A 20,673-nucleotide genomic window follows, 5' to 3' on the forward strand; every position below is an offset into this window, starting at 1 on the left:
GACCACCCAGATAATTCTGAAGTGCAATAAAGAATGAGAGGCAGTACTCGACATCCCCTGCCCAGTGTAGATAAATAATTCAGGGTCTTAAAGGAAGCTGACAAAGCAGCATGCACAACAGAAGTCTCATGTCCTGAAATTTCCTCTACTGATTTCCCTTAAAAATTAGGTATAAACGATGTTCTCTTTTCCTCTAAATATTGTTCTAAATATTCATATTACCCTATATTTAATACAATTTTACTTACAGTTAACATTCTATATTATAACTGAAGTTTTATCTTTTACTGTTATATCACTATTATAACCGAATAATTTTTTAATGTTCCTTTAAATTATGTCATAAAACTGTATGAACCTATACTGATGCATCGTTAGCACCCAAAGTCTATACTTTACACTGTTGCATTCTTGGTGCTGTACATTCTATGGATTTTAACAAATGTACACCGTGTCTACCATTACAGCAACACAATGTTGCTCTAATATTATATAGTATCATACTTTACTATATGTATCATACTTTATAGTGTACCCTAAAAGTTTTCTGTACTCTGCCTATTCATCTCTCCTTCCTCCCTAACCCTGGAAATCATCGATTTTTTTTTACTGTCTCCACGGCTTTGCCTTATCCAGAATGTCATATAATTGGAATCACACAGTATCATACAGTCTTTTCAGATTGGCTTCTCTCACTTAGTAATATGCATTTAAGATTCCCCTAGGTCTTTTTGAGGCTTGATAGCCCAGTTCTTTTTAGAGCTGAATAATAATCCACTGTCTAAATACATATGACAGTTTATTTACCCATTCACCTACTGAAAGATATCTTGGCCAAGGTTTGGTAATTACAAATAAAGCTGCTATAAGCATCCATGTGCAGACTTCTATGTGTGCATAGCTTTTCAATGTACATGGATAAATGCTAAGGAGCACAACTACTAGATTGTACATTAGATTTTAAATATTGTTACTTTCCTTTTTTTAGTTTTTTTTCTAATTATACAGAAGATCCACTGTTGTTACTTATGAAGGAAAAAATGAATTTTAATAGCTGGTTGAGACCAACACTCCATTAAAACTTTTTTTTTTTTAAAAAAAGAAAGTTGGAATAAAACCATTACCATGAACTTTAGAGAGCATTTTTTAAAAATGAAGATAAATAATCCAATATAGTAGTAAAAGAAAGACTTGCAATAAGAAGAAACCAAGGCTAAGAAGAAGACATAATGTTGTAGGGATAAACTGGACCTAATCTTTGGAAGAAGAAATTAAATATATTATGATAGTGCTCAGAATTAATTTGACCAGTTTCACTTAGCATAAACAAAATCTTGTTACTTTTTCTCCCCTAACACCACAGAAACAGGCAAATACTATAATATCCAAGTAAGTACCAAAACCAAGTACTTTGACTTCTAATACAGTGTTTTACTTTAAAAATACCTACCTGTTTGAAATCACTGTACATTATCTTTCCAAGTTCAGGATTTAATGTTGTAACTAAAAGGAAACACAGCAATAAATTAAGGCTAGAATTTATTTTAGGGCTGGTACTCTCAAAATTGTCTTGGTATTATGCATAAACAATATTTCAATTCAGATTTTGTTCTAATTTGCTAAAATGGAAACTATTATTATCTTTGCCATTTAACATGTACTTGGAGGGCCAAGTGTTGTGGCTCATGTCTGTAATCCCAATGCTTTGGGAAGCCAAGGCAGGAGGATCATTTGAAGCTAGGAGTTCAAGATGAGCCTGGGCAGCATAGTGAGACCCTGTTTCTACAAAAAAATGTGAAACTAGGCAGACATGGCAGTGCACCTGTAGTCCTAGCTACTCTAGAGGCTGAGGTGGGGACTGCTTGAGCCCAGGAGTTCAAAGTTGCAGTGAGGTATGATCATGCCACTGTACTCCTGCCTGGGTGACAGAACAGCTAGACCCTGTCTCTAAAATAAATGAATAAATAGTATTTGGAAAAAGACAAACACAGATTTTTATAATCTGTATAGGCCTAATGTAATTACTGAACCTCAATGTTCTTCTATTGCACTTTAAGGTGTGTGATAGATGTTCAGGAGGGTCAGATATTAAGTTTCTATCACTGGATCTGTGGGTGAAATTTGTCTAGTTCCTTCTCATTCAGTTATCCTCTAGTTCCTTCTCATTGTTATCCTTAAGCCTCATCAATCCTACACTAGCCTCTTTCCTATGACTTTTTGTTTTTCCTTCTCAAGTCCTATATATATTATAACAAATATTGGCCTTGTGATTTATAGCAATTAGTCCAAACTTCACTCTACTTCATCACAGTCTAATTTTAGAATGGCTTGATTTTATTTTCCAAGTTAATGGCATTCTGTGTCCTTTTAATGATCTTATCATACTCACTACTTTTAACCAAACCTTCTTTTATATCTCATCTAGCTATCACAAGAGCCTACTAACTGGTTTTCTCAGACCCTTCATGTCCCACGCCAATCCATTTTCTATATTACAGGTGGAGATCTCTGTGAGGAGCAAACCTAAGCATTTTATCCCTTGCTTAAATGCTTCCAATTGCTCTTAAGGTATAAAAATCAAATACAGCCTAAATGGTCTATGTGACATGCTCTCTTACATCTCCAGGCTCATCTCGATTCTTACCCTTACTTCATGTTCTCTGGACACACAAATCTACTCCCTGCCACCACTAAGCCTTTGTGTACATGCTATTTCCTCTGATTAAAGACCCTTCACCCTCCACTCTATTTTACTAATTAACTCATAATTATTCCTCATATCTCAGTCCAAAAATCACATCCTTAAGGAAGCCTAAAGCAGTCATCTACACTCTTTCATAGTACCCTTTCATATTCCCTTATATTTATTAGTGATATATATGCCTTACTCCACTAGTCTACAAACTCAATACAAGTCAAAACAGGAGCTGTTTCTGTTTATCAGTCTTTGTAATCCCAGAACCCAATGTGGTTCCAAAAATAAGTATCTGCTAAATGAATGAAAGTATTCAACTCAGCCTTCCTGGTACTTATCACAGTGCCTGATAAAGGGTAAGTGGTTCATAAAATCCTAACTAAACCAAATAAATGATTCTGCAACAGAAAAATAAATGCAATAAAGTAAGTGTCTAACCTGTTTAAGAAACTTTGCTGAGGGGTATAGAGGTTTCAAAGATTAATGGAAAATATGGCTGGGGAGGGTGGCTCACACCTGTAATCCCAGCAATTTAGAAGGCCAAGGTGGGAGATCACTTGAGCCCAGAAGTTCAAGACCAGCCTGGGCAACATGGCGAAACCCCTGTCCCCACAAAAAAAAAAAAAAAAAAAAAAAAGTTAGCCAAGCATGGTGGCACACATCTGTAGTCCCACCTACATACATGGGAGACTGACGCAGTGGGATGGCTTGAGCCTGGACTACAGTGAGCCATGATCATGCAACTGCACTTTGGCCTGTGCAACAGTAGTCTATCTGCCAAAAGTTTTTTCAATTAAGGATACCCTCAGAGTTATCATTTTATCCATTCTCAGAGAAATATTAGTCTTTAAAAGTTTATCTCCATTCATTAAAATGTACAATCAAATTATACTTACATGCGTAATCTGCAATTGCAGGTTTTGCATGAGAAACACAACTTAGCAAAGAGGATTTTCCAGCATTTGGGAATCTGAAACAAGAATATAAAATTATACACAAATGTCAATATTATTATCTCTGAATTCCTAACAATTCAAGTAGACTTCTTGAATATATTTGGGATTAAAAGTAGAATATAAATGTATTATAAATAATCTTGAAAAACTTGAGAATATATACTTACATAAAAGGTAAAGATAAATTCATGCTGGACACTGAAGATGTTTCAATATTTAAAGTGTATAATAATTATTCTAATTATGATTTAAAAATAAAAACCCATTGGAAGTCATAGAAAAACAGAAAGAAAAAAAAGAAAAACACCTGTAACTATTAACTCCAGCTATAACTGACAAAACATTACATTGTTTTGTAAACTGCTTTAAAAAAAATTTTATAGACAGTTTCAAACATATACAAAAGTAGAGAGGTGTAATGAATTCCATTTAGCTATCACCTAGCTTCAACAAATACTAATACATTGGCAATATACTTCTTAAAATTTGGTTTGAATAGAAATCCAAGTACGGTCTGTACGTTACAAATACTCGGTGTGTCTCAAATCTGTTTTCAAGCTCCCCCTCCCATCTTGTTTCCCATCTGCAATTTTATTTTTAAAGAAACTGGGTCATTTGTCCTACAGAGTTTCTTTTCCAAAGTCTTCATTTTTCTACTAGCACCTACATGGACACTTAACACGCTCCTTTTCCCTCTATTTTCTGTAAAAAATTGGCAGTTTTTATTGAGTCTTAATGTTCAAGTTTTAATATTTTTTTGAAGGAAGTAGGGGAAAACTACTTTACAGTTACTTGGCCTACTCTTTAAACTGAATCATATAAGGTGAACCCTTTTCAATGGTGAAGTGTAATTTACTTAACTAATGTCCTATTGACAGACATTCAGGTTGTCTACAATTTTTCACTCTAAACAACATTGTAAAAAATGTGTATACAGGTAGACAGACACTGTTAATAGTCATCTCTGGGTGGTGGAATTCACAGACAACTTTTTCTTTATGCAAACAAATGTGTATTGTTTGTTTTTTTTTTTAAATAACTTTAAACAATGCAATGACTATCTTTAAACCTTTGCAACATTTTTCATCTTTTCATAGCTTAATAGCTCATATCTTTTCATTTATTCATTTATTTATTTATTTTTTGAGATGGAGTCTCACTCTGTTGCCCAGGCTGGAGTGCAGTGGCGTGATCTTGGCTCACTGCAAGCTCCGCATTCCGGTTCACTCCATTCTCCTGCCTCAGCCTCCCAAGTAGATGGGACTAAAGACGTCCGCCACAATGCCTGGCTAATTTTTTTTTTGTATTTTTAGTAGAGACGGGGTTTCACCGTATTAGCCAGGATGGTCTCAATCTCCTGACATCGTGATCTGCCCACCTTGGGCCTCCCAGAGTGCTGGGATTACAGGCATGAGCCACCATGCCCGGCCTATTTCTTTTAATGTTTTTATTTCAATAGCTTTAGGTGTACAAGTGATTTTTTTGTTGTTGTTGTTTACATGGATACATTGTATACTGGTGAAGTCTGGGATTTTAGTGTACCCATCACTCAAGTAGTGTACATTGTACCCAATAGGTAGTTTTTCATCCCTCCCCATCCTCCTATCCTCCCTCCCTCTGAGTCTCCAATGTCCATTATACCACTCTGCATGCCTCTGTGTACTCACAGCTTAGCTCCCACTTATAAGTGACAATATGTGGCACTTGGATTTCCGTTCCTGAGTTACTTCACTTAGGAAGATGTCCTCATACTTTTCTATGGCTGAGTAGTATTCTATGGCATGTGTATATATAGATACATACACACACACATTCAATTTTCTTCATTCATTGGTTGATGGGCACTAAGGTTGATTCCATGTCTTTGCAATTCTGAATGATACTGTGATAAACATGTGTGCAGGTATCTTTTTAATATAATGACTTCTTTTCCTTTGGGTAGATATCCTGTAATGGGACTGCTGGATGAAATGATATATCTAGTTTCAGTTCTTTGAGAAATCTCCATACTGTTTTCCATATAGGTTGTAAAATTTGCATTCTCACTCAATAGTGAATTTTAGTGTACCCATCACCCAAGCAGTGTACATTGTACCAAATAGGTAGTTTTGCATCCCTCACTGCCCTCCTATCCTTCTTCCCTCTGAGACTCCAGTGTCCATTATACCACTCTGTATGTCTTTATAAGAGTTAAGTTCCAAGATGGCCCAATAGGAACAGCTCCGGTCTACAGCTCCCAGCAAGATCAACGCAGAAGATGGGTGATTTCTGCATTTCCAACTGAGATACATGGTTCATCTCAATGGGGCAGGTTGGGCAGTGGGTGCAGTGCATGGAAGGCAAACCGAAGCAGGGTGGGGCATCGCCTCACCCGGGAAGCACAGGCGTCGGGGGATTTCCCTTTCCTCTAACAGTGGATCTCTTGGCAGAAACCCTACAACCCAGAAGAGAGTGGGGGGCAATATTCAACATTCTTAAAGAAAAGAATTTTCAACCCAGAATTTCATATCCAGTCAAATTAAGATTCATAAGTGAAGGAGAAATAAAATCCTTTATAGACAAGCAAATGCTGAGAGATTTTGTCAACCACCAGGCCTGCCTTACAAGAGCTTCTAAAGGAAGCACTAAACATGGAAAGGAACAATTAGTAACAGACACTGCAAAAACATACCAAATCGTAAACACCATTGATGCCATGAAGAAACTGCCATCAATTAACGGGCAAAATAACCAACTAACGTCATAACAGCAGGATCAAATTTACACATAACAATATTAACCTTAAATGTAAATGGGCTAAATGCCCCAATTAAAAGACACAGACTGCCAAACTGGATAAAGAGTCAAGACCCGTTGGTGTGCTGTACTCAGGAGACCCATCTCATGTGCAAAGACACACACAGGCTTAAAATAAAGGGATAGAGGAAGATCTACCAAGCAAATGGAAAACAAAAAAAGGCAGGGGTTGCAATACTAGTCTCTGATAAAACAGACTTTAAAGCAACAAAGATCAAAAGAGAAAAAGAAGGCCATTACATAATGGTAAAGGGATCAATTCAACAAGAAGAGCTAACTATCCTAAATAGGTATGCACCCAATATAAGAGCAACCAGATTCATAAAGCAAGTCCTTAGAGAGCTACAAAGAGACTTAGACTCCCACACAAAAATAATGGGAGACTTTAACACCCCACTGTCAATATTAGATCAACGAGACAGAAGGTTAACAAGGATATCAAGGACTTGAATTCAGCTCTGGACCAACCAGACCTAACAGACATCAACAGAACTCTCCACCCAAAATCAACAGAATATATATTCTTCTCAGCATATCGTACTTATTCTAAAATTGACCACATAATGAGAAGTAAAACACTCCTCAGCAAATGCAAAAGAACAGAAAACATAAGAAACTGTCTCTCAGACCACAGTGCAATCAAATTAGAATTCAAGGTTAAGAAACTCACTCAAAATCACACAACTACATGGAAACTCAACAACCTCCTCCTGAATGACTACTGGGTACATAACGAAATGAAGGCAGAAATAAAGATGTTCTTTGAAACCAATGAGAACACAGACATAATGTATCAGAATCTCTGGGACACATTTAAAACAGTGTGGAGAGGGACATTTGTAGCACTAAATGCCCACAAGAGAAAGCAGGAAGGATCTAAAATGGACACCCTAACATCACAATTAAAAGAACTAGAGAACCAGGAGCAAACACATTCAAAAGCTAGCAGAAGGCAAGAAATAACTAAGATCAGAGCAGAAATCACAGAGATAGACACAAAATACCCTTCAAAAAAAATCAATGAATCCAGGAGCTGCTTTTTTTTTTTAAAGAATCAACAATATAAATAGACCGCTAGCAAAACCAATAAAGAAGAAATGAGAGAAGAATCAAATAGATGCAATAAAAAAATGATAAAGGGGATATCACTACTGATCCCACAGAAATACAAACTACCATCAGACAATACTATAAACAATCCTATGCAAATAAACTAGAAAATCTAGAAGAAATGGATACATTCTTGGACACATATACCCTCCCAAGACTAAAACAGGAAGAAGTTGAATCTCTGAATAGACCAGTAACAGGTCCTGAAATTGAGGCAATAGTTAATTGCTTACCAACCAAAAAAAGTCCAGGACCAGGTGGATTCACAGCTCAATTCTACCAGAGGTACAAAGAGGAGCTGGTACCATTCCTTCTGAAACAATTCCATTCAATAGAAAAAGAGGGAATCCTCCCTAACTCATTCCATGACGCTAGCATCATCCTGATACCAAAGCCTGGCAGAGATGCAACAACAACAACAACAAAAAGAGAATTCTAGGCCAATATCCCTGATGAACATCAATGCGAAAATCCTCAATAAAATACTGGCAAACCGAACCCAGCAGCACATCAAAAAGCTTATCCACCACGATCAAGTTGGCATCATCCCTTGGATGCAAGCCTGGTTCAACATACACAAATCAATAAACCTGATCCATCACTTAAACAGAAGCAACGACAAAAACCACGATTATCTCAATAGATGCAGAAAAGGCCTTCGAGAAAATTCAACAGCGCTTCATGCTAAAAACTCTCAAAAAACTAGGTATCAACAGAATGTATCTCAAAATACTAAGGGCTATTTATGACAAACCCACAGCCAGTCTCATACGGAATAAGAAAAACTGGAAGCATTCCCTTTGAAAACTGGCACAAGACAGGGATGCCCTCTCTTACCACTCCTATTGAACACAGTATTGGAAGTTTTGGCCAGGGCCATCAGGCAAGAGAGAGAAATAAAGGGTATTCAATTAGGAAAAGAGAAAGTCAAATTGTCCTGTTTGCAGATGACATGATTGTATATTTCGAAAACCCCAAAGTCTCAGTCCAAAATCTCCTTAAGCTGATAAGCAACTTCAGCCAAGTCTCAGGACACAAAATCAATGAACAAAAATCAGGGGTGGGGTTCCAAGATGGCCGAATAGAAACCGCTCCAGTCTACAGCTCCCAGTGTGAGCGACCCAGAAGATGGGTGATTTCTGCATTTCCAACTGAGGTACCGGGTTCATCTCACTGGGGCTTGTCAGACAGTGGGTGCAGGACAGTGGGTGCAGCCCACTGAGCGTGAGCCGAAGCAGGGCGAGGCATTGCCTCACTTGGGAAATGCAAGGGGTCAGGGAATTCTCTTTCCTAGCCAAGGGAAGCTGTGACAAACGGCACTCGGAAAACCGGATCACTCCCACCCTAATACTGCACTTTTCCAATGGTCTTAGCAAATGGCACAACAGGAGATTATATCCCGCACGTGGCTCGGAGGGTCCCATGCTCACGGAGCCTCACTCATTGCTAGCAGAGCAGTCTGAGATCGAACTGCAAGGCGGCAGTGAGGCTGGGGGAGGAGTGCCCGCCATTGCTGAGGCTTGAGTAGGTAAACAAAGCCACCTGGAAGCTCGAACTGGGTGGAGCCCACCACAGCTCAAGGACTGCTTGCCTCTGCAGACTCCACCTCTGGGGGCAGGGCATAGCCTAACAAAAGGCAACAGAAATCTCTGCAGACTTAAATGTCCATGTCTGACAGCTATGAAGACAGTAGCAGTTCTCCCAGCATGGAGTTTGAGAACTGAGAATGGACAGACTACCTCCTCAAGTGGGTCCCTGATCCCTGAGTAGCCTAACTGGGAGGCAACCCCCAGTAGCAGCAGGCTGACACCTTACATGGCCAGGTACCCCTGAGACAAAGCTTCCAGAGCAACGATCAGGCAGCAACATTTGCTGTTCAGCAACATTCACTGTTCTGCAGCCTCCACTGCTGATACCCAGGCAAACAGGGTCTGGAGTGGACCTCCAGCAAACTCCAACAGACCTGCAGCTGAGGGTCCTGACTGTTAGAAGGAAAACTAACAAACAGAAAGGACATCCACACCAAAACCCCATCTGTATGTCACCATCATCAAAGATCAAAGGTAGATAAAACCACAAAGATGGGGAAAAAACAGAGCAGAAAAGCTGAAAATTCTAAAAATCAGAGCACCTCTCCCCCTCCAAAGGAATGCAGCTCCTCCCCAGTGACGGAACAAAGCTGGACAGAGAATGACTTTGATGAGTTGAGAGAAGGCGGCTTCAGATGATCAAACTTCTCCAAGCTAAAGGAGGAAGTTCGAACCCCTGCAAAGAAGCTAAAAACCTTGAAAAAAGATTAGATGAATGGCTAACTAGAATAACCAATGTAGAGAAGTTCTTAAATGACCTGATGGAGCTGAAAACCATAGCATGAGAACTATGTGACGAATGCACAAGCTTCAGTAGGTGATTTGATCAACTGGAAGAAAGGGTATCAGTGACTGAAGATTAAATGAATGAAATGAAGCAAGAAGAGAACTTTAGAGAAAAAAGAGTAAAATGAAACGAACGAAGCCTCCAAGAAATATGGAACTATGTGAAAAGACCAAATCTATGTCTGATTGGTGTACCTGAAAGCGATGGGAAGAATGGAACCAAGTCAGAAAACACTCTGCAGGATTTATCCAGGAGAACTTCCCCAACCTAGCAAGGTAGGCCAACATTCAAATTCAGGAAATACAGAGAATGCCACAAAGATACTCTTCAAAAAGAGCAACTCAAAGACACATAATTGTCAGATTCACCAAAGTTGAAATGAAGGAAAAAATGTTAAGGGCAGCCAGAGAGAAAGGTCGGGTTACCCACAAAGGGAAGCCCATCAGACTAACAGCTGATCTCTGGCAGAAACTCTACAAACCAGAAGAGAGTGGGGGCCAATATTCAACATTCTTAAAGAAAAGAATTTTCAACCCAGAATTTCATATCCAGCCAAACTAAGATTCATAAGTGAAGAAGAAATAAAATCCTTTATAAACAAGCAAATGCTGAGAGATTTTGTCACCACCAGGCCTGCCCTACAAGAGCTCCTGAAGTAAGCACTAAACATGGAAACGAACGACCGGTACCAGCCACTGTAAAAACATGCCAAATTGTAAAGAACATCAATGCTAGGAACAAACTGCATCAACTAATGAGCAAAATAACCAGCTAACATCATAATGACAGGATCAAATTCACATATAACAATATTAACCTTAAATGTAAATGGGCTAAATGCTCCAACTAAAAGACACAGACTGGCAAATTGGATAAAGAGTCAAGACCCAAGAGTGTGCTGTATTCAGGAAACCCATCTCATGTGCAGAGACACACATAGGCTCAAAATAAAGGGATAGACGAAGATCTACCAAGCAAATGTAAAACAAAAAAAGGCAGGGGTTGCAACCCTAGTCTGTGATAAAACAGACTTTAAACCAACAAAGATCAGAAGACACAAAGAAGGCCATTTCATAATGGTAAAGGGATCAATTCAACAAGAAGAGCTAACTATCCTAAATTCATATGCACGCAATACAGGAGCAACCAGATTCATAAATCAAGTCCTTACAGACCTACAAAGAGACTTAGACTCTGACACAATAATAATGGGAGACTTTAACACCCCACTGTCAACATTAGACAGATCAACGAGACAGAAAGTTAACTAGGATATCCAGGAATTGAACGAAGCTCTGCACCAAGCGGACCTAACAGACATCTACAGAACTCTCCACCCCAAATCAACAGAATATACATTCTTCTCAGCACCACATTGCACTTAATCCGAAATTGACCACATAGTTGGAAGTAAAGCGCTCCTTAGCAAATGTAGAAGAACAGAAATTACAACAAACTGTCTCTCAGACCACAGTGCAATCAAATTAGAACTCAGGATTAAGAAACTCACTCAAAATCACTCAACTACATGGAAACTGAACAACCTGCTCCTGAATGACTACTGGGTAAATAATGAAATGAAGGCAGAAATAAAGATGTTCTTTGAAACCAATGAGAACAACATACCAGTATCTCTGCGACACATTTCAAGCAGTGTGTAGAGGGAAATGTATAGCACTAAATGCCCACAAGAGAAAGCAGGAAAGAGCTAAAACTGCCACTCTAACATCACAATTAAAAGAACTAGAGAAACAAGAACAAACACATTCAAAAGCTAGCAGAAGACAAGAAATAACTAAGATCAGAGCAGAACTGAAGGAAATAGAGACACAAAAAACCCTTCAAAAAAAATCAATGAATCCAGGAGCTGGTTTTTTGAAAGATCAACAAAATTGATAGACCGCTAGCAAGACTAATAAAGAGGAAAAGAGAGAAGAATCAAATAGACGCAATAAAGTTATAAAGGGGATGTCACCACCGATCCCACAGAAATACAAACTACCATCACACAATACTATAAACGCCTCTATGCAAATAAGCTAGAAAATCTAGAAGAAATGGATAAATTCCTCGACACATACACCCTCCCAAGACTAAATCAGGAAGAAGTTGCATTCCTGAATAGACCAATAACAGGCTCTGAAATTGAGGCAATAATTAATAGCTTACCAACCAAACAAAGTCCAGGACCAGACGGATTCACAGCCAAATTCTACCAGAGGTACAAGGAGGAACTGGTACCATTCCTTCTGAAACTATTCCAATCAACAGAAAAAGAGGGAATCCTTCCTAACTCATTTTATGAGGCCAGCATCATCCTGATACCAAAGCCTGTGAGATACAACAAAAAAGAGAATTTTAGACCAATATCTCTGATGAACACTGATGCAAAAATCCCCAATAAAATACTGGCAAACCGAATCCTGCAGCACATCGAAAAGCTTATCCACCATGACCAAGTGGGCTTCACCCCTGGGATGCAAAGGCTGGTTCAACATCCGCAAAGCAATAAATGTAATTCAGCAATAAACAGAACCAACGACAAAACCACATGATTATCTCAATAGATGCAGAAAAGGCCTTTGACAAAATTTAACAGCTCTTCAGGCTAAAAACTCAATAAATTCAGTATTGATGGAACGTATCTCAAAATAATGAGAGCTATTTATGACAAACCCACAGCCAATATCACACTGAATGGGCAAAAACTGGAAGCATTCCCTTTGAAAACTGGCACAACACAGGGATGCCCTCTCTCACCACTCCTATTCAACATAGTGCTGGAAGTTCTGGCCAGGGCAATCAGGAAGGAGAAAGAAATAAAGGGTATGCAATTAGGAAAAGAGGAAGTCAAATTGTCCCTGTTTGCAGATGACATGATTGTATATTTAGAAAACACCATCATCTCAGCCCAAAATCTCCTTAAGCTGATAAGCAACTTTGGCAAAGTCTCAGGATACAAAATCAATGTGCAAAAATCACAAGCATTCCTATACACCAATAACAGATAAACAGAGAGCCAAATCATGAGTGAACGCCCATTCACAATTGCTTCAAAGAGAATAAAATATCTAGGAATCCAACTTACAAGGGATGTGAAGGACCTCTTCAAGGAGAACTACAAACCACTGCTCAAGGAAATAAAAGAGGACACAAACAAATGGAAGAACATTCCATGCTCATGGATAGGAAGAATCAGTATCGTGAAAATGGCCATACTGCCCAAGGTAATTTATAGATTCAATGCCAGCCCCATCAAGCGACCAATGACTTTCTTCACAGAATTGGAAAAAACTACTTTAAAGTTCGTATGGAAACAAAAAAGAGCCCCCATTGCCAAGTCAATCCTAAGCCAAAGAACAAAGCTGGAGGCATCATGCTACCTGATTTCAAACTATACTCCAAGGCTATAGTAACCAAAACAGCATGGTACTGGTACCAAAACAGAGATATAGACCAATAGAACAGAACAGAGCCCTCAGAAATAATGACACACATCTTCAACCATCTGATCTTTGACAAACCTGACAAAAACAAGAAATAGGGAAAGGATTCTCTATATAATAAATGGTGCTGGGAAAACTGGCTAGCCATATGTAGAAAGCTGAAACTGGATCCCTTCCTTACACCTTATATAAAAATTAATCCAAGATGGATTAAAGACTTAAATGTTAGCCGTAAAACCATAAAAACCCTAGAAGAAAACCTAGCCAACACCATTCAGGACACAGGCATGGGCAAGGACTTCATGTCTAAAACACCAAAAGCAATGGCAACAAAAGCCAAAATTGACAAATGGGATCTAATTAAACTAAAGAGCTTATGCACAGCAAAACAAACTACCATCAGAGTGAACAGGCAACCTACAGAATGGGAGAAAATTTTTGCAATCTCCCCATCTGATAAACGGCTAATATCCAGAATCTACAAAGTACTCAAGCAAATTTACAAGAAAAAAACAAACAACCCCATCAAAAAGTGGGCGAAGGATATGAAGAGACACTTCTCAAAAGAAGACATTTATGCGTCCAACAAACATACGAAAAATGCTCATCATCACTGGCCATCAAATGCAAATCAAAACCACAAGGAGATACCATCTCACACCAGTTAGAATGGCGATCATTAAAAAGTCAGGAAACAACAGGTGCTGGAGAGGATGTGGAGAAATAGGAACACTTTTACACTGTTGGTGGGACTGTAAACTAGTTCAACCATTGTGGAAGACAGTGTGGCGATTCCTCAAGGATCTAGAACTAGAAATACCATTTCACCCAGCCATCCCATTACTGGGTACATACCCAAACGATTATAAATCATGCTGCTATAAAGACACATGCACACGTATGTTTATTGCGGCACTATTCACAATAGCAAAGACTTGTAACCAACCCAAATGTCCAACAATGACAGACTGAATTAAGAAAATGTGGCACATATACACCATGGAATGGTATACAGCCATAAAAAAAGATGAGTTCATGTCCTTTGCAGGGACATGGATGAAGCTGGAAACCATCATTCTCAGCAAACTACCATAAGGAAAGAAAACCAAACCTTGCATGTTCTCACTCTTAAGTGGGAGCTGAACAAGGAACACATGGACACAGGGTGGGGAACATCACACCAGGGCCTGTCAGGGGGTGGGGGTCTGGGGGAGGGGTGTAAATGACGAGTTGATGGGTGCAGCAAACCAACATGGCACATGTATACCCATGTAAGAAAGCTACATGTCATGCATTCCCTAGAACTTAAATAAAAAAAAAATTTTTTAAGTAAAAAAAAATATATATGAGTTCTCTTTTCACCACATCTATGTCAGCACATATTGTTTTTTGACTTTTCCATAATGACCATTCTGGCTAAGTTGGTAAATCATTGTGGTTTTAATATGCATTTCCCTGAGTATTAGTAATGTTGAACATTTTCTTATATGCTTATTGGCCATTTGTATGCATATGTTCTTTTGAGAAATGTCCATGTTATTTGTCCACTTTTTAACGGAATTGTTTTTTCCTTGCTGATTTGAGTTCCTTGCAGACTCTGTATATTAGTCCTCTGTCAGATGTGTAGTTTGCAAATACTTTCTCCCATTCTGCAGGCTGTTTACTCTGTTGATTCTTTCTTTTGCTATGCAGAAGACTTTTACTTTAATTAGGTCCCACTTATGTATTTTTGTTGCATTCGGTTTGAAATCTTAGTCATAGATTCTTTGTCTAGGCCAATGTCCAGAAGGGTTTTTCCTAAGTGTTCTAGAATTTTTATAATTTCAGGTCTTAGATTAAAATCTTTAATCTATCTTGAGTTAATTTTTGCATATAATGAGAGATATGAATCCAGTTTCATTATTCTACATTTGGATATCCAATTTTCCCAGCACTGTTTTTTGAATAGGGTATCCTTTCCCCAGTTTATGTTTTTGTGTGCTTTGTTGACGATCAGTTGGTCTTAAGTATTTGGTTTTATTTCTGGGTTCTCTATTCTGTTCCATTGGTCTAAGTACCTACTCCTCTACCAACACCATGCTGTTTTGGTTACTATAAACTTGTAATATAATTTGAAGTCCGGTAATATGATTCCCCTAGATTTGTTCATTTTGCTTAGGATTGCTTTGGGTGTATTTCCATTTGTTTGTGTCATCTATGATTTCTTTCAGCACTGTTCTGTAGTTCTCCTTGTAGAGATCTTTCTTGACCTTGGTTACGTATATTCTTTGGTATTTTATTTTTTGTAGCTATTGTAAAAGGGATTGAGTTCTTGATTTAATTCTCAGCTTGGTTGTTGTTGGTGTATAGCAGTGCTATTGATTTGTGTATACTGATTTTGTAACCTGAGAGTTTACTGAATTCATTTATCAAATCTAGGAGTCTTTTGAAGGAGTCTCTAGGGTTTTCAAGGTATAAGATCATATGATGGGCAAACAGATAGTTTGACTTCCTTCTTTCCAATTTGAATATTCCTCTTTCCTGATTGTTCTGGCTAAGACTTCTCTTTGTACACATCTTTGATTTCCTTCTCGGAATAAATGTCTACATGAAGAAATACTGGATAAAATGTATGTGCATTTTAAAGGCTTTTGATTATACTGCTGAATTTCCCTCAAGAAAGGCCCACCATGTATGAAAGACAGTATTAGGAATGGGGGTTACTTAAAACATGCATTGCTAAATCTCATTCATATATTTTCATTAAATTTATCCAACAAATATTTATTGAGCACTGACTTTGTATCAGGCAACATACTGAGCAATGAGACAAAATGATTCCCACCTTCACAGAGTTCTTATTCAAATTTGAAGACGGTATTTCAAAAACTCTGCCAAACTGTCATTTGGAATAATGGCGGAATATTCTGCAAATATTAATTTGGAATTCTATAAAAATGTATTAGCTGGAGGTATTTCAACAATTTCCCTCATTAAAAAAATCTTTCTGTAATGAATTTAAAATAAAATTATGTGAGGTTCTTAATGACTTGTTTCTCCTGGAACGTGTATTTTTTTCGTACCCTGTTTCATCCAGGTTCTTATAGCTTTTGAAAAGCAAATTGCAGCCATTTTTATCCATAATTATCACTAGCTGGACTTGCTTGTTTCCAACATCCTCATATTTTCATAATGATTGAGCACATAATGCAAGCAACTATTTCCAAGAAGATCAAAGTATGAATAGAAAGATGATGCTAATGATTGAAGAACAGATATTTGAAATTTTTTTTGGGAAGTACCCAGTGAAAATTTTAGAGGCTAAAATCCAACCTATGCAAAGATCAGATTTGACAACAGCAGCACAAATCTGTTAGTCGTATAATAACTTTCTTCTGTGATTCAGTCCATTTCCAAAACCAGCTAAAAGGATATCTACTTACGCTAGTATTCATAGTAGTAACTCTTCAAGAATAGTTGCCTAATTTAAGAACACTAGAAAATACGTTAAACATTCCACTTAAAAATCTTTTTCCCCATTCTCGTTTGATATGCTTAAGAATCTTGATGCTTTAATTACGGATAAATTTCAAACCTACTTCTGAAAAGCCTAGTATTTCATTATATGCAGTTTTCCAATAAGTTGGCAATATAATGATGATGATGATAGCAGCTACAATTCATTGAACGTACAAAAATGCAAAGCATGTATTCTGCTGTAAATACATTATCTTACTTACCACCATTTTAAGGGAAGACTTATCTCCATACACTATTAAAGATGAGAAAACAAATGACGTGGTGAAAAGAAAAAAACTATAGTGAAGGAAGAATGAGAGAAAAGAAAAGAAAAAAAAAAGAAAATTCTCAGTAAACTATCGCAAGAACAAAAAACCAAACGCCGCATATTCTCACTCATAGGTGGGAATTGAACAATGAGAACACGTGGACACAGGAAGGGGAACATCACACTCTGGGGACTGTTGTGGGGTGGGGGGAGGGGGGAGGGGGGAGGGATAGCACTGGGAGATATACCTAATGCTAGATGACGAGTTAGTGGGTGCAGTGCACCAGCATGGCACATGTATACATATGTCATGCATATATATGTAACTAACCTGCACATTGAGCACATGTACCCTAAAACCTAAAGTACAATAATAAAGAAAGAAAGAAAGAAAGAAAGAAAGAAAAAAAAGAAGAAAAAACAAAGGCTTAGAGAGGCTGTGTAATTTACCCAAGACCAGCTGGCCAGCCTCCAGAGGATTTGAGATCCTAACCTAAATAGTCTAACCTGAGTCCTCCATGCCACTCCACTTTTATGACTAAGCCGTGCTAGGCTCCTCTTAGACTGTAAAGTTGTCTCTTCAGAACTTGAAACACATGTTTATGCTAAATGCAATTGTGATTGGTTGGACTGCCAGTCTTGCCCACAACACCCTATTAAGCCCATAATGTTCCTAAAAATATAGAGGATTATAGAACTTACATCTAATAACTCTCGTAACTGTGCTTTATTGAAAAAAATAAATGTGAATGGCAAGCCAGGATCACATCTTTTCTTGTTATAATTTTAGCAGGAATGGGGCCTCTGTGAACCCTAAACCAATGGTAGTAAGCTCTAGTGGCTGGTCAGGCAGGGCAAAAGGTGAGGGATTCAGACTTAAGAGTCTGGTAAAGAAGCAGTGAGATGACTGAAGAGGAAGATGAAAAGAACTTAGGAAGAAGCTATGGGGAAGCAAAAAATAGAACTAGGAATTTGGAGGAGGACAGTAATAAGGCAGTTTTCTTTATCTTGTCCCTAAGCTTTCCATCTAAATAACTGTGTAATACTGTGATAGGGCCGGAGGGAGAGGATAGGAGGGACGGGGGATGGGGGAGAGAGAGCAAATGCAAATTGAAGTTTTCTCTTCCTTTATGTATTCTGTATCTTACTATCTATCCCCTTCCAGTGAGCAGCTGCACTGCAAACCCCACAGCTAACCAGCATTACTAATGAAAGAATGGAGGCTGGTGGAAGAGGACACTCTTGTGAGGTCTACAGTGCTGAGACTACATAGATCCTAAGCAGAGGCAAGAAGGATATACAAACAGTCATAGCAGGATTCAATTTGGCGGCAACAGTGCATAAGTCTGAGGATTGAGATTATCTGTACTGATCTTTAGCCATTGGATTAACGATACTTTAATGTCTCTATTAAGACCCAAAATAGTTATGTCAACCATTTTTCCCTTTTTATTTCCTTCTATATATTTTTAATAATAATATGGTTTGTTTGGATTTATTATTCTTTAATATCTGGTAACATTATTTAACCTTCTTATAATACTGCATTTGATTGATTTTTCTTTCTTTATGCATTCTCTAACATTCCCACTGATCTATTCAATTGCTCTGGTCTTAATTTTATAAATAAGCAATAACTATGAAACTCTATGTTGGCAATTTGAAAATAATATTTAGCAGCATATGTTCCAAGTACATACACAACACACAAATTCCATAAATTAGAAATAATTATGGCCCCAAATTACCATTTACATTTATTTTCTATTCAAGAACTATCTCTCTGAAAGTATAATAAAAAAAATATGAATGATACTTACCCTACTAGGCCTACATCAGCTATAAGTTTTAGATCAAGGTGAATTATTCGTTTCTGGCCTTTCAATGGTAAGAAATTTGTAAGAAATTTACCACCAAGACCTCCTTGAGCTACCAAAATTCTGTCATTCTCTTTATTGAGTTCTCCTTAAAAAGAGGGAGAGAAATACTTACAGCAAAGATTAATAAGTGAAATCACTAATGCAATATATTTCTTTCAGAAATACAGGCAAAGAAATTCAAAATTACAAATCTATAGATTAGTAAGTGGAATCATTAATGTAATATTTTACTTTCAAAAATACATGCCAGGAAATTCTCAATTACAAATCTATAATTAATAAGTAGAATCATTAATGTAATACTGTTCTTTCATAACAACAGTCCAGGAAATTCCAATTTACAAATCTATTAAAAGTTTGACCCCAGAAAAACATTTCAGTAAACAATTGAAAAGAGCCTAGTTATATATTTTAAGACCAAGTAAGAACTCTAACATCTTTAAAACAATCTTAAATCTAGCAGTCAATTTAACTTTTATAAGTTTTAAAAATGCTCTCTTATAGGGTAGTAGCTAAAATTGTTAGTTAAAAAATCTTCTGAAACTCAAGAGAAGCTATTCCATTGTTTCATTTTAGAAAATGTGCACATTTTTACAACTTTCGGAGTTATAGTACACTCACCTATAATTTTACCATTTTCGTCAGTTACTGAAATACCCACAGGCACAGGGATTTCACAGTCTTTTCCTTTGGAGCCTTTCAGTGCACTAACCCTACCAAAAAAAAGGATACATATATATGTATGTGTGTGTGTATATACATATACACACACACACACAAAATGGTTTACAAAGAAGAGTAGCAATCAATTCTCTGGTTAACGCAGATGTTAAATGGTCAAACACAGGGTTTAAAAAAACTAAAATTATCCCTAATTATTTCTTTGCATTTTAGACTATTATATCCCACTAAAATGGCATTAGGTAATGATTTAAGTTACTAAGCTAACCACCAAAGGTCATTTTAACCCGAAACTAAAATATTGCAACCATGAAATGAAGAGATCATTGCTACAATATAAATAGGGTAGAAAAAGCCAGGCATGGTGGCTCACGCCTGTAATCTCAGCACTTTGGGAGGCGGAGGCAGGAGGAACTCTTGAGTCCAGGAGTTCAAGACAAGCCTGAACACCATAGCACGACCTCATTTCTACAAAAAAAGAAGAATTTAAAAATTAGCTGGGAATGGTGGCACACACCTGTAGTCTCAGCTACTTGGGAGGCAGAGGTGGGAGGATCACTTGAGCCTGAAAGGTAGAGGCTGCAGTGAGCTATGATAGTGTCCACTACACTCAACCTAGGCAACAGAATGAGATTTTGTCTCAAAAAAAAAAGAAAAAAATGAATCTATAAAAAAAATAGAAAATCCACCAAATAGCAAAGCTTCTAAAAAAGTAACCTCAAATGAGAGTACTTACATTATAGAAGGCAAATCTGGCTACTCTTAAACTGCTCATAAAAGAAAAAATTAGTACGAACATTTTAGTAATTCTACTTCTGGGAATTTAACAAAATAATAATTGAACAAACATGTAAAATAGTATCTACACAGAATGCTGCACTGTGGTTATAATCGGAAAAAAAAAACAACAATAACCTAAACAGACAAATGACAAAATAGTTATTTATTATACAGGTATTCTGAATAA

The 20,673-nt window shown here is 37.5% G+C and overlaps 1 protein-coding gene across 4 annotated transcripts in view; it reads right to left on the reverse strand.

Annotated features, from left to right (window-relative positions):
• GTPBP10 (GTP binding protein 10) overlaps positions 1 to 20,673 on the reverse strand; it is a 46,930-nt gene that overhangs the window by 17,792 nt on the left and 8,465 nt on the right. For all 4 annotated transcript variants that reach the window (XM_063726083.1, XM_063726084.1, XM_054559522.1 and 1 more), the window contains exons 3-6: positions 19,647 to 19,738; positions 18,966 to 19,110; positions 3,592 to 3,665; positions 1,451 to 1,503 (exon numbers count right to left, since the gene is read on the reverse strand). In XM_063726083.1, coding sequence (XP_063582153.1) covers positions 1,451 to 1,503; positions 3,592 to 3,665; positions 18,966 to 19,110; positions 19,647 to 19,738 — 364 coding nt within the window. The remainder of the gene's footprint in view (positions 1 to 1,450; positions 1,504 to 3,591; positions 3,666 to 18,965; positions 19,111 to 19,646; positions 19,739 to 20,673) is intronic.

Source organism: Pongo abelii, chromosome 6 (assembly GCF_028885655.2).
Source record: "Pongo abelii isolate AG06213 chromosome 6, NHGRI_mPonAbe1-v2.0_pri, whole genome shotgun sequence".
Taxonomy (NCBI): Eukaryota; Metazoa; Chordata; class Mammalia; order Primates; family Hominidae; genus Pongo; species Pongo abelii.